This window comes from Haemaphysalis longicornis, unplaced genomic scaffold, assembly GCF_048455015.1.
Source record: "Haemaphysalis longicornis isolate Haplotype H1 unplaced genomic scaffold, Haemaphysalis longicornis Haplotype H1 scaffold_5, whole genome shotgun sequence".
In the NCBI taxonomy this organism is placed as follows: Eukaryota; Metazoa; Arthropoda; class Arachnida; order Ixodida; family Ixodidae; genus Haemaphysalis; species Haemaphysalis longicornis.
In genome coordinates, this window is record NW_027526385.1 from 113,769,285 (window position 1) to 113,782,407 (window position 13,123).

A 13,123-nucleotide genomic window follows, 5' to 3' on the forward strand; every position below is an offset into this window, starting at 1 on the left:
AGGAATAATGTGAGATCGAGTACGATGTAAATAGTTTTTTTCTATATGTGTGTACACACACGCACATTAGCGCACCTATACTTTTTGTATGGGGGATCTGAAATTTTCATTTCTGCGCTTGTAATTGCTGCAGCTTATCTTGACCTGCACATCCGCAAACGCGGTCAACTTCGTGCTCGTTTTTTACGTAATCAGAACAGAATTTCGACTATACCGAATTGATCGCACTTACCGACTTTCCATCGTAGACCCCAAAGTCGGTAGTGTTGACAGGCTCGGGGACTGGAGCAGGCTCGGAAAAAATGGATTTTCCACAGGACCCCTCTGGATGTGACGGCACTTCCTGGATCGCGGAATCCTCGAAGATGGACGCCTCACATTCGGACGCTGAGGCCAAGTCCGTTGATTCTGTTTTTAGAGTCTTCTTTGAAAAGTAGGTTAGTAACGTATTTGACTGACGCTTCAATGAGGTAACGTTGGTCATGCGGCTCATTTTCACGTAATCAAGCGTAGACACGGCACCACTGCATCGTTGCCTAAAACGTGCCGAAATCTCCGATCGCAAAGAAAATCGGGCAGCAGCGAGCACAACTTCACCGGTCAACCCAAAGTAAGTGAATGAACACCGAGACGGTGTTTTCAGTGTCACCAAATGTTGACGAGCAAAAGTAGCTAGATGGCAACGTGAAAGTAGCTAGAAGTAGCTAAAAAATCCAGCAAGGAGCTAAAAGTAGCTAAACATTTTCAAGTGCTTCTTTAACATATTCTGGGTGTTTAAAGTATTTATTGGCAGCTGTATTTTCTTAAAGAGACAGACAACCGATTTTTTTCGCGTATATGTTCTCTAGCTCGTATGAAAGCCAGCATTTTATATAGCCCGGTAACCGCAAGCAATTTCAAAACAAATTGGCGGAAATAATTTTAATTTATTTCGGCGAACCACAGCGGAAACAGGTTTTACCTGCTTTCAGTGATTCCGCTTGCACCTTGTGCACGTGACCGATTGTGGAAAACGAACCTTCTTTTTATTTAGCGGGAACGGGATGGTTATTTCAGCTCGTGCAGTACTTATTAGTGACAAAAACAACAGTTGTTTTAGCTTTCAAAGGTAAATGAAAGATGAATCTCAAGGGGGGGACACTTGCAAGGGGTGTCCCCCCCAGCCCGAACACAAGGGGGGTCAGGACCCCCCTGACCCCCCCATGATTTACGCCACTGCATTGCCGAGGTAAGCCGGTTATGGTTCGGAGTGTGGCTCTGTCTTGCTTGCTGAAGTCATATACAGGGGCACCATATGCGAGGGCACCGATGGCCACAGCACGAGCCAAAGCAACGCATGAACTTTGTTGTGCACCGCCGTACTTGTTAGAGAGGCGCTTAATAAGGCGAAGCATCGGTTTCCATTGCTTTTTTAATTTGGTTAGCCAGATCTTTGGACTGTTGTGACTGCCCAGCGGGATGCCAAGCAGCCTTATGTGGCCGCAAGTGGCACGGATAGTGTTATTTGCGATGTGGAGGGCGGTTGGTTCCGTATCAGGCGAGGACTTGGTTCCGTGAACAAGGAGGAGTTCAGTTTTTTCAGGCGCCATCTCAAGCCCGAGTTGAGGCAGATGGTTCTCAAGGCTTGCGACAGCCGCCTGAAGTTCAGTAATCATACTGTCTGTGTTTTCGAAGCCATTACCTTCTGTCCATATCGTAATAATAATGACTCGGAGTCCTGTCACTTCACGCTTCGGTTAAAACTCTTCGTACTGGTAAGAACCAACTTATTTGGCTAATCTGGTTTGTCGACAGAAATGGATAGGGTTCGAAAAGGGGCAGTTGAAATGGGCTGAACCCGCCCAGAAATCGGGCATAACTACGAAGGCTGCAGCGGCACGGCAGAGCGCCGTCCGCCGCTGCCCATCGCGCCGGCCGGCTACCGCGCTCCGATTGACTGCAGCGCCGCCGCTGCATGCATCACGGAGGAGCCCCCTTCGCGGCCGGCGGACGGCAGACTAGCACATATTTCTAGGGACCATAATACTACCTCGAATACGCTCAACCCTGGTTTCCCCCCTCTCAAACCGGATTTCGCCCTCATCTCGGTACACACGACTTTCTGTGGCTTCTACGTCGTGTTATCAACCGCTCGGCAAGGAGTTGTGGCCTACCAGACTACGTTTTAGCCGTCGACATCCGCAAGGCCTTCGACAGAGTCAGTCAAACCGCAATTCTAGAGGAATTAGCCCAAGCGTATCCCAGCCAAAAAACTCAAGACTGGGTGCGCCACTTTCTCCAGAGTAGACCCATAAAACTTAACGGTTCCCATCCGGGCTGGTCGCCCCGTACTTACTTTCTGGACAGAGGAGTTCCTCAAGGGTCTATACTCGGACCAGTCCTCTTTAATCTGGCGATGACCCGTATGGCTCGTCAACTCGAGCGAGACACATCCGCCCGTTTCGCCATCTACGCGGATGCTCGGCATACACGAATTACGGCACTGGAACAAGCTTCTCCACTTCCCCCCATCGATCTGATAATGAAGGAAACTCGAATGCAAGCGGACTTCAAGCGGACTATTACCCTGCAAGGATTGGGGCTCTCAGATTGGGACAACCAACGGCCCATCCAGGTGCACAACCTTCTAAGCCCAATGGCTCCATGGACTCTCCCGGATGTCGCCCCTAATGCACCTGCGAAACCAGTCCCGCGCGGTCACTTCATGCTGCGCAAACAGCGCCTAGAAAAGCTCAAGTGGTCCCGTTTGCCCGGAGAGATTGACATCTATACGGATGCCAGCGTCAGGGACCACATCGTCGGTCTGGCTTGGCACTGCTCGGAGAACCCAGATCTCAGCGGCACAGCAAGCCTCAACCTTGTCCACATCACGCCGTTGGAGGCTGAGCTCCACGCTGTCATCGGTACCCTCAACCCCATAAGCTTCGACGTCTCGCAGATGCCCCCATCCCACATTCGAATCCTCACGGACTCCTTCGGCGTAGTTCAAGAACTCAGACGCCAATCCTCTCTCAACCCCCTCACACAACAAATCCTGACCCATGTTGCCCTACTCCGTCGCAACGGGGTATCTGTACGGATTGATTGGGTTCCCGGCCACGAGACAGCTTGCACGGGTAACCAGGCCGCCCATTCTGCGGCACAGGAGAGCAGTATCACACCTCCGCTGGTTCCCTGCACGCCGACTCCGTCACCGCTACCTCCTTCCCTGCAGTTACTTCGACATAAACGCGACAAGAGGAACCGCTACATCGCTGCCACCTCACAAGGGTACTTAACCGGCATTCCTCCCCTAACACGAGCCGGTGAGGCATTTCTCAACAAGCTCCTAGCAAATGCCGCCTACACCCCGCACATAATCCGAAAATGGCTCTCACCCAATCTGCCTCTCAAATGTACATTCTGCAATACCCTCACATATGCAGACCTCAACCATCTCCTTCGGGATTGCTCCTTCTTCTCGCAACATCGCTCAGACATCATTACATCTTTCCACGCGCCCACAAGCACCCCAGAAGACTATCATACTATGGAGAAACCTCTACTGCACAAAATAGGGCTGTTTGCTATCCAAAGTGGCCTAGCACGGGCAGTGTAGCTGGGGTCGACTCTGGTCCCTGCAGGATGCCACGTCCCTGTAAAAGACGCTGCATTCCCCTCCCCTTACTCCCCCTTCCTCTTCCCTAAACCGGCCTCTGGCCCTCCTTACCAATAAAGGTGCTACTACTACTACTATGCTTCGCCTGCTTCGCGACCAGCGCGGCTTGCGCTGTCCCTGCGGCTTGCGCTGTCCCTTCCGAATCACTCTGCTCTCTGCCGGCATATCTCAAGCTTAGCATTGTCAAGTTGGCCGCATAGCTGTTGGCTAATCTGTGTTAGTAAGTAGCTCAATAGTTTGTTAGTTGCAGGGATAAATTTGATAAACATGTTAGGCGACAAATGTTGGATCCGCGGTGCCACACGTCGAGTTGTTCTTGGTTGAATGCTTGATTTGTGTTTCGGTAGGTTTAATGTACAAACTTACTTATCTCCCCTGTTTACTTTTTCTTTTTTGTAATTCCGGTAGGCATTCTGATGTTGCTCCACCGGGAAAAACTCTACCCCTGTAGTTTTTCTGCGCTCTATCATACAGGGTGTTGCGACGATAATTTGAACACTTTAAAAAATTTTCCTGAGCGAACCGCCGCTCTGTTCGCGCTCAAACTTGCCACGAAGGTCGCAATTTGTAGTCTATTTTGTTTGATGCCGGGAGCAACGATGGTACTTACCTGTGTATTCTGAAAATAAATAAAAATGATTTTCGCCTATGGGAAAATGGCGGCTGATTTGGACGTGCGAGCCAGCGCAGGTTGATGTAGGAACGACTGAACCACCTGCAGAGTGAAACGCATGCTTGGGATTCACGTTTGGAGCCAAATGGTGCAGCAGACGATCAGAAAATGCACCTAGAAATGAGCTAACAGACGATCAGAAAACCCCGTTTTCGGGCTCGCACGTCCAAATCGCCGCCATTTTCCCATAGCCGAATATCGTTTTTATTTATTTTCAGGATAAACAGGTAAGTACCGTCATTGTTCTTGGTGTCAAACAAAGTAGACCACAAAATGCGACCTTCGTGTGAAGTTTGAGCGCGAACAAAGCGGCGGTTCGCTCAGAAAATTTTTTTTAAGTGTTCCAATTACCGTCGCAACACACTGTATGTATGAGACCAATGAGCAGTTCTCGGTGAGACATCGTCTTCAGCGGCTAAGAGGAGTATAAGTGCTGCACATGGAAATGTGCATATTTCTAGAAAAAGATTGCTTGATACTTTATGTTAGTACATCAGGTACGCACTGTGGTGAGAAGAAGCAGTGGTACGTATTGATTTTACATTCTATGTGTGTTTGAGAGACGAAATCCCGCACGCATCAGCAGGGACGCCCGCTGCCTGCTTCTCCGCATGCGGCTCACCTGCTGCAATGTGGCGGAGCGTCTGCACCAACACGGGCGCAAGGACTCCCCTACATGTGCGGACTGTTCCGAACTGGAGACGCTCGAGCACCTACTCTGCTTCTGCCCCCACCACGCGGGCCCGAGAGCAGAGCTCCACCGAGCGCTCCAGCGTCGAGGCCTTCCCAGCGCCGACATGGAGGACCTTCTGTTCCCGAAGGGACCTGCGGCAACCCAACGGGAAGTCTTCACTTATCTGCTTCATTTCCTGGAGACGACCGGCCTTACGCAGCGGCTGTAGCCCGGAGTGCAGTGATTGACTGGTGTGCCCGGACTGACAGCGTTCTAGGACTGACAGCTCTTTTTATACCTTTCTCTCTCTCTCTCTCTCTCTCTCTCTCTCTCTCTCTCTCTCTCTCTCTCTCTCTCTCTCTCTCTACTTTATTCTATCACTCCCCCTCTACTTCCCTTCCCCTGCACTGGGTTGTATGTAGGTGAGCTCCCTGCCGAGCTCAGAATATCCCCAATGAATTTCCTTTCCTTTTCCCGTCGCAAACCACAACCACCACCCACAGACGAAATGCGTGCCGGAAATTTTTGCATAACATAATAAACTTTTCAACAATATAAAGCCACAGTTAGATAGGATTAAGCAGAAGAAACTTTGGAATGTGAAAGATGGATCACAATTTTGTGGTTTTTCAGCTTGCTGAATCCACATATGTATTGTGTTGGTAGGAAATATTGTTAGTAATAGAGGTTAGAATTTGGCAGGTTGTTTTTGCCAAGGATGCATCGCTGTCGTTTCCTTGCATTCAGTATAATAGAACCAACTGGAGCTAACGCTGTATGTAATTTATGCACAGGACCATTCGATTTCTGGATATCTACAGAGGGATGGAGGATCTTCGAAACCAGCAGGATAGGGGGACCGCTCCTGCACCACATTTTAATGTAACCAGTATTAACGACAGGGACAATAAATGGTATATTGTCTTCAGCAGCAGAGAGCAAACAGGTTCGCCACGTGCATTTTCTTTTTCGTCTTTGTTAAAATGTTTGAAATTGAGAGGGTAAGGCACACAATTAAGTTTTGTTTATCTAGTCTTCTTACCTAATTTTCATGTATTGCAAGTGCCTGGCGCATATTTTTGATGCAATACTGCACTAGAGCGCATTTTTTTTTGCCAAATGCACATTTGTGATGCGTTGGTGGGGCGGGAACTGCTGCAACAAATCCAGTGTAGTTACGACGCTAGGCCCCAGCGTTGTACCTGATGCTGCCGGTCACACAACCTACCATTTGTTTTCTAGGCGACACCATGGAAGGGCAGTGGCATAGGATACAAGCAGCCAGATCTCATTGCGGTGTCCTACGCAACGTCTACACCTGTCATAAGTGGTTTACCCCGGCAACCAGGTGCCTATCAAACAAGTCAAGATTTGGCCCTTGCTCAAGCTTCATATTCATGATGATTCTTCCTTGACGTTGACCAGCTGTACTGCACTGCCACTACCTTGTCAACTAGGGACAACTGCATCGCCCGAACTCTTCCAAGCCTTACATTCTCCTTCACCACAATGGGCACACCCAAATCTTGAAATGCTTCACCTTTCTATCGTTACATGCTTTTGGGTATAGGCCTCCTGCGCTGGAGTTTTGGCGACAGGCAGCGCCCCTAGCGGCCGACGCCTCTGGGTAGTACAAAAGCAGACGACCCCAGCCGCCGTCCATGTGTTTTCAATTACAAGCCAGATAGAAAGTTGGTTGTGGCGCTTTGGGGCGTGTTTAAATGACTGCATACTGTATGAAATAGCCCTTAAAGTAGTTGCAGAGGCTAAACAAAATAATATCCGCTAAAAGAAGCCGATTTGTCGGCTTTCTTTTGATCGAGCTGTCGAGGTGGTCGCGGCGTGGGACTGAGTATCGCCAGGTCGGGTGGTTTAACTGTTTGACGACAGTTACAGTTTTTTCTTCTTGCGTGCGGTCGACAAAGGAAAGTTCACGAGTAGCATAAACACGGAACGCTGCTCATCCTATATCCTGAGGTAACTGCAAAAGGTTGCTTCAGCGGGAGCATGCAAGCGAACGCAAGAATTGCGCAAGCGATTCAGCTGACACTGCTGGCCGCCTTTGAAACGAGTGGAAATTTTGTTTCGTATTTTCGCAAACTAGATGATTCTTGCGTAACGTTTTACGCCGCACGATTTACGAATGGCAGGGTACATGTATACTAGCGAGTAGGTGGGGCAATAGCGCCAAATAAACAAATTAAGCGCTATTAAAGGACGCAAAACATGCACCAAATCACACGCCCGCTGCCTGCAGAGATGTGTACTTCTATAACATCACATAACACAGCATAACATAACCAAGCCGCATACACGGCGCGGGGCCCCGAATATTTACATACGATCATCGCTGACTGTGTTGGTTTTCCAGTGCAGGGGAGGAGGAGGAGGACGAGAAAACTTTATTCCAGCAAGTGGTCAGAGAAGCGCGGTGGCCACCGGCCTAAGGCTGGTAGCGACTTCGGTGGCTCTTTTGACCAGGACTTCTTGTGTAGCCCGGTCGGAGCTACCCAACGCCTCCCTCCACTGCTCGCTGCTGGTGATTAGAGGTCGTCGAACGTCGACATGCCAGTTTTGACTTCGAATGAAGTTAGACAGCGAGACAAGAACACAGAATTGGCGCCCTCCAGTTGGTTTTCTAGTTGGTTTTCTAGTGCAGGGGTCGTCGAATCTGAACGTCGACATGCCAGTTTTGACTTCGAATGGAGTTAGACAGCGAGACAAGAACACAGAATAGACCCTATGCAAAATGCGCCCCGCCATCTCACGTCGACTCCGGTAACTAGGTCCGCCATTTTGGTACGGTCGTTTGAAACCGAAACCAATTAGCAAAACATAGAAGGCGGGCATTGACCGCTCTTGGTGACGGACTACAATTCCGGAGCATAGCTTCGTGCCGCAGAGCACGCAATGCGGAAATACCGGTTCAAATGGAGAAAAGGTACGTGAAGTTCCACGCTTTTGAACGAACTTTGTGACGCGAACTCTGCCGGCGCGAGCAACCTTTGTGACATGCTGGGCGCGGTGCGCTTGGAGCGAATATTTGTCGTTGGTTCGCTAAGCGCGGGGTTCCGTAGATGCTGTCCGTATGAAAAAATACAGCTGCGTTGGAGTTCTGTTGTCCAGCCTTCGTATCCTTAATGAAGCCTGAGCCTGCGCCGCCTATTCACGCGACTGACAGCGGCGCTCGACCGGGAAAACAGTACCACACGTTGCCAAAATTAGGCTGTTTCTTTACTCGTTCCTGTGGCTCTGGGCCCGCTTCATTTCATTGTTAAATGGTGCCGCTTAGCCCCTACACGAGCCTTTATCTTACCTAGGGCTGTAAACAAACTTTTCTTGCCGCACTACGCCGTCACGGCGCGGATGAAAATTTCCTCTGTGGCGGGCGCGCACGGTATGGGAGTGTGTTGTTGGTTTCTTTACGTTGCATTTAGCCGCGTGTCGTTGCAGAAATGGCGAACTGTTTTATGATGATCTAACGGTGGAAAATTCGAGCTTTTGCACTTGGTTTCCGATTTGCCGGGCTGAAAGGTTTGTTGTTACATCAAGTTAACTTGGTGCCCATTGTCATTCCAGCAACGATGTATTTACTGTCGAATATTTTGCGACTAAAATACACACTCACTCCTCTAGTTTGTCACATGCTGCATGCATGCCTCCGACGTAATGATAGTGACCATTGATGTAGGTAGCTGAGACAATTTTCAAGTTTTATTCAAAAAGAAAAAAGAAAACGGACAGAGTTGCATCAGGCCGCCGCGCATCAGCTTGAATGCTTTTACATTTTTTGTATCCACAGTGAAAATCCCAGTAAATTAAACTACTTCGCTGATTTATAGCGCGTGCAGTATAGCAAACTGTGGATATAAATGGAACAAAAAGAAGCATTCGCGCACCCCTGCATGTCGCGGTCTAGTAAACACGACGTTGCCCATCCTCTGCGTGCTCGCGAGATGACCACGGCGAAATGTGGCATGAATGCTTGCTGGTAGCTCACAGGTGACGCTTCAGGTGCCATGCCAGTCCTTGTTTCTGTCACTGGGGCGGGAGGGGGGGGAAGGGGGGGGAGGAGTAGTGGGTTAACTGGGGCAAAAAACTCATTCCCAAGGCTACCAAGTTTTCTCCCCAGAGCCTGCACGGCACTTTGTTGCTGCTCGCATTGCTCCTGTACTCGACGTGCATCGAACAGACGCATTGGCAAGGGAAGGGAGGGGCCATTTTATCGCGGGCTTCTCCAGTCAATGTTTTGGACACTCGCTGGCTTGATGCCCTGCTGTCTCGGACGTCCCCACTGTTGTGGCAGCTCAGTGCACGCAAGCTCCGGTGGCGCCTCTTAAAACCTTCGGCTTGCAAGAGGGCGAGTAGGTGCACAGCAGCCAGGATGTGACTCCAGGCTCCGCTGCAACCCGCCGGACACTCGCACGATGCCTCCCCAATCGCCCCACTGTCCGTCTCAAAGGTGAGGCACACAACATAGGGCCGGCCACTTTTGTTCTGGGAGCGAAAGCAGCTGCTGAGCACATGGATGAGGCCCAACCTGCAAGAACAGAGAGAGTATCAGTAAATAACACTCAGGAAAAAACAGGACTAGTCCGCTACAGTTTATGGTAAAGGGACAGAGCAGAAAGAAGTGGCCGCAAGGAACAGACTCAAAATGACCAGATTTTGTGTCTTGCTTAACACTGTGGCAAGGGCAATAACCTACACCTCAAACAGCAATGATGTCAAAATTGTTTGTCAAGTTCGAGCGTGCAAGTATCTCTGCATGCTTTTTTAATGCATTTTTCAAGAGAAGGAAGTTTAACATTTAAAAACCTCAGCGTGGGTAATGATACCAGTAGACCCGCATAATCGTGTTCGTCATAACTTAAGCAAGCTGATTATCGGGAACTCACTTCCAGAATCTTTCGAGATAAACAGGTAAACATTCGGGATATACCGATGACCGAAAAAATCTTCTACTTCAGTAGTTCGAGCTAACGAGGTTTTACTGTATTATCTATTCGTGCACACCAAAAACATGCGCTTTAGAAACAAACACAACCACCCCACCGCCAAAAAAGGAGAAGAAAGACACAAAAACAGATTTTTGCGCAGAAAATGCGCAATAAATAATGAAAACACACACAAAAAAAGAAAATTCAAGGCGTATGTGCGCTTTTGTAGTTGACTTCGCCGCAAAGCATGATTGCTTTGCGGCAAACGCGCGGGCGGACGACCGTCACGGAGAACGGCCGCAACCTTTCCGTAAACATCTCCGCCAAAAATCATCCCGTAAATTCCATGTACAGCATTTGAAAATACCTAATCCACCCACTAGCGGTACGGTCTGGCGATTGTCGCTCTCCTCTTCCAGGGTTACTGCAGCAGGGTCGCCGCTACGCATTTGCGTGGTAAACAACGGTGAACAAAGTGCTCTACAAATGCTCATACCGGTTAACTCGCGTCAAGTAAAAACAAAGAAGGATTTACTTACTGCGAGTCGCACGTGTTTGTTCGCACCGATGAAGGCGAGCAATGCGCCTCGGTGGCTAGGCGGCATGCCCTGCTCCGCTGCCGCTCGGATGGGTCTTTGGCGCGGCAGCCCGAGTGGTATGAGTCTTCAGACACAGTCGGCAGCGCAGGCAAGTCCTTCGTCCACAATCCGCGGTCGAGAGCCGGAAAACACCGTCCAGTTTGAGCCATACCGCGTTACCGTCACCTACTCTTCCACAGTAAACAATACGAGACTTCCCGATCGGCGCCCGTACCAATATGGCCGACGGTCTCGTTTACATCAGTGTTGCTAGATCACCAAGCAATTTCGCATAGGGTCTATTGGCGCCCTCCAGTTTAATTGCCCCCCCCCCATCTTCACACTTCGCAAGATTATTGTCAAATATTATTAGAAATTCGCTGAATTTTTTCTTTCCATTGAAAGCCCCCTCCTCCTCCTCCCCCCCCCCTCCGATTTGCCGTCCAGCCCTCCGCCGTGTCGGCTGCATGGAACTCGGCCGTTGCTGACCCTCATTCTAGGCTATTAAGTGAGAACTGGGAATGTATGCTGCAAGAGCGTAATTAAGTAAAGTGAGAGCTAACAAGGAAAGCGAGCGACCTCTTAGTTCGCCCGACCACTTTGTTTTACGGCCACTAATTTTGGAATCGCAAAACAGATTTCACGCTTCTGACGGTCGCGGCATTTTGTCACTGAGACACACAACAAAACGGCAAGCTAACGCTGCACCATGTATTCGTAACGGCGACGCAAAAGAGCACTGTTTAATGAAAGTGCACGCATAGTGTGCAGGTACGCAAAAGAGCGGCGCACCGCAGCAGGCGGGCCTGCGGTCCGCCGGACTCGCTGGCTTTTTAAAGCGCGATCATCGCCGATTGCGTCACTCTTATTTCTTGATCGGCTGTTTTTGAGAAGCCTTTGTCACCTAGAGTACTAGTTTAAACTAAAAATTTCACTTAAAATTTCACTTCGTACGACCGTCGATCGGTGAACCTGCGAGTAGCAGGCGCCGTCACGGTCCCGGCACTTTCGTCGGCGCTGTAAACGTGTTTAGCGCTGCAAAGCTTTTTCCCCTAATGCCAAGTTGATCGCTGAAATAGATCGGACGCGTCGGGGATGAGCTGGTGACCACGTCGCAAAATAATCGGGAGCGTCGAGATCATTTTGCTTCTGTCAACACGGGATCCTATGGGACCCGCGCAGCTTTGTACTACCCGGAAGTACTGCCCGGAAGCCGCTTGCGCAGCGCCCCCTGGGCAGCGCAGGAGGCCTATATAGCCCAATTACCTTTCTGCTTCCCCATTCCAAAGTTTGCACCTTGTGTTTTAACCTCCACATTGTTTCCAGAAAAAACGTTCAATTCTCAAAATTTCTGTAATCATAATTTTTTTGCATTATCATTTGAAAGGATGGGTTTCAGGTTGGAATTAACTGAAGAAAATGTGAGGAAAACTGTTATGAAGGGCAGCTCTGCCTCACTATTGCCTGCCGGGCACCAAACAAAAAGGGAGCAGTAGGTTTCCATTGCTTATGCGTAGTCACTCACAAGCATTGCCCTGTGTATCATCATGATTATTGTCTGAAGCCATTGTGCAGTCAGAACGAAGGTCGGACTCGCTCTCGGAGACAAATGTGAGGTGTTAAGCAGTTAGTCTGCCCGAAGTAATGCAAAAAACTGTCTTTTTTTCTAGAGACAATGCCACCACCATCATTCCTCATGTGTGACACCATTTTTATGTTAGCATTGCCAAACAGGTCTTTGCAAAGTTCTGAAGGGCCATTGGTGTTAAATACAGGTACTAGAACTGATTACTGACTGCAAAATCACCGTTGGTGCTGAGGAGCACAGCATTGTCCTCAACAAGTGAGGTTCATGGTACAAGTTCACTGGTACAAGTTTCAATGATCAGTACAGCTCCGGCTGGGGAAGTCATGAAAACAACAGGGTTTGTTTTCACGACTTCTAGTGACAGCTGCAAGATAGCCACAGCAAGGGTTAGGTCAAATGTGCTGCCTCACTGTGGGCAAGTTGCACGAGGCCCAGCCCACGTTGGTTACAGAGCAGCGCCTCAGAGAATTTATCCACAGTGTGTCGTCAGTTTCTGCAGCTGATACTTCGTGCTTAATGAGAACTATATGAACCACTGCTCAGGAAGCCAGCCCTGCGTTCCCACAGCACCATGTCGCCTACTGAGACCAGTTCTGCAAGTGCCTCGCCACAGTGGAGCTGGTGACGGGTGTAGCGCGGTTCCAGGATCTGGTTCACTGTGCCACGTCACCAATGTTGAGCTTGACCAGAGTCTACTGCAGCTGATGGCAGCAGTGTGCAAATTAAGGAAAAATGCTCCAAATCCCGTTGCTGAATGGATGCACTACCGGCACACCGCGCTGCCTGCAGATGCCATGCCAATTGGATGGCAGGCAGGGATGAGCTGGATAGCGCATTGGCTCGGAGGTTTACCCACACGTCGCAAGCTCTGGGGTAGCCTCCAAGCTATCCAGAGGCCTAAAAGCAACTAGAACCCACTGGAAGTGACCTGATTGGCCCTATAGTTCATACCATAAGCTAGGTGCAGCACTGTGGAGGCTACATTGTTATCAATAGTGCGCCCACTAGGCGCC

At 49.7% G+C, this 13,123-nt stretch overlaps 1 protein-coding gene across 1 annotated transcript; it reads right to left on the reverse strand.

The window, feature by feature from the left end:
• Positions 1-9,042: 9,042 nt before the first annotated feature.
• Positions 9,043-10,819, reverse strand: LOC144139863 (uncharacterized). Its single transcript, XM_077672109.1, has 2 exons — positions 10,484-10,819; positions 9,043-9,544 (listed from the first exon to the last, which is right to left on the reverse strand). The coding sequence occupies exons 1-2, from the start codon at positions 10,690-10,692 to the stop codon at positions 9,043-9,045; spliced, it is 711 nt and encodes a 236-aa protein (XP_077528235.1). The 5' UTR covers positions 10,693-10,819.
• Between the last annotated feature and the right edge of the window lie 2,304 nt (positions 10,820-13,123).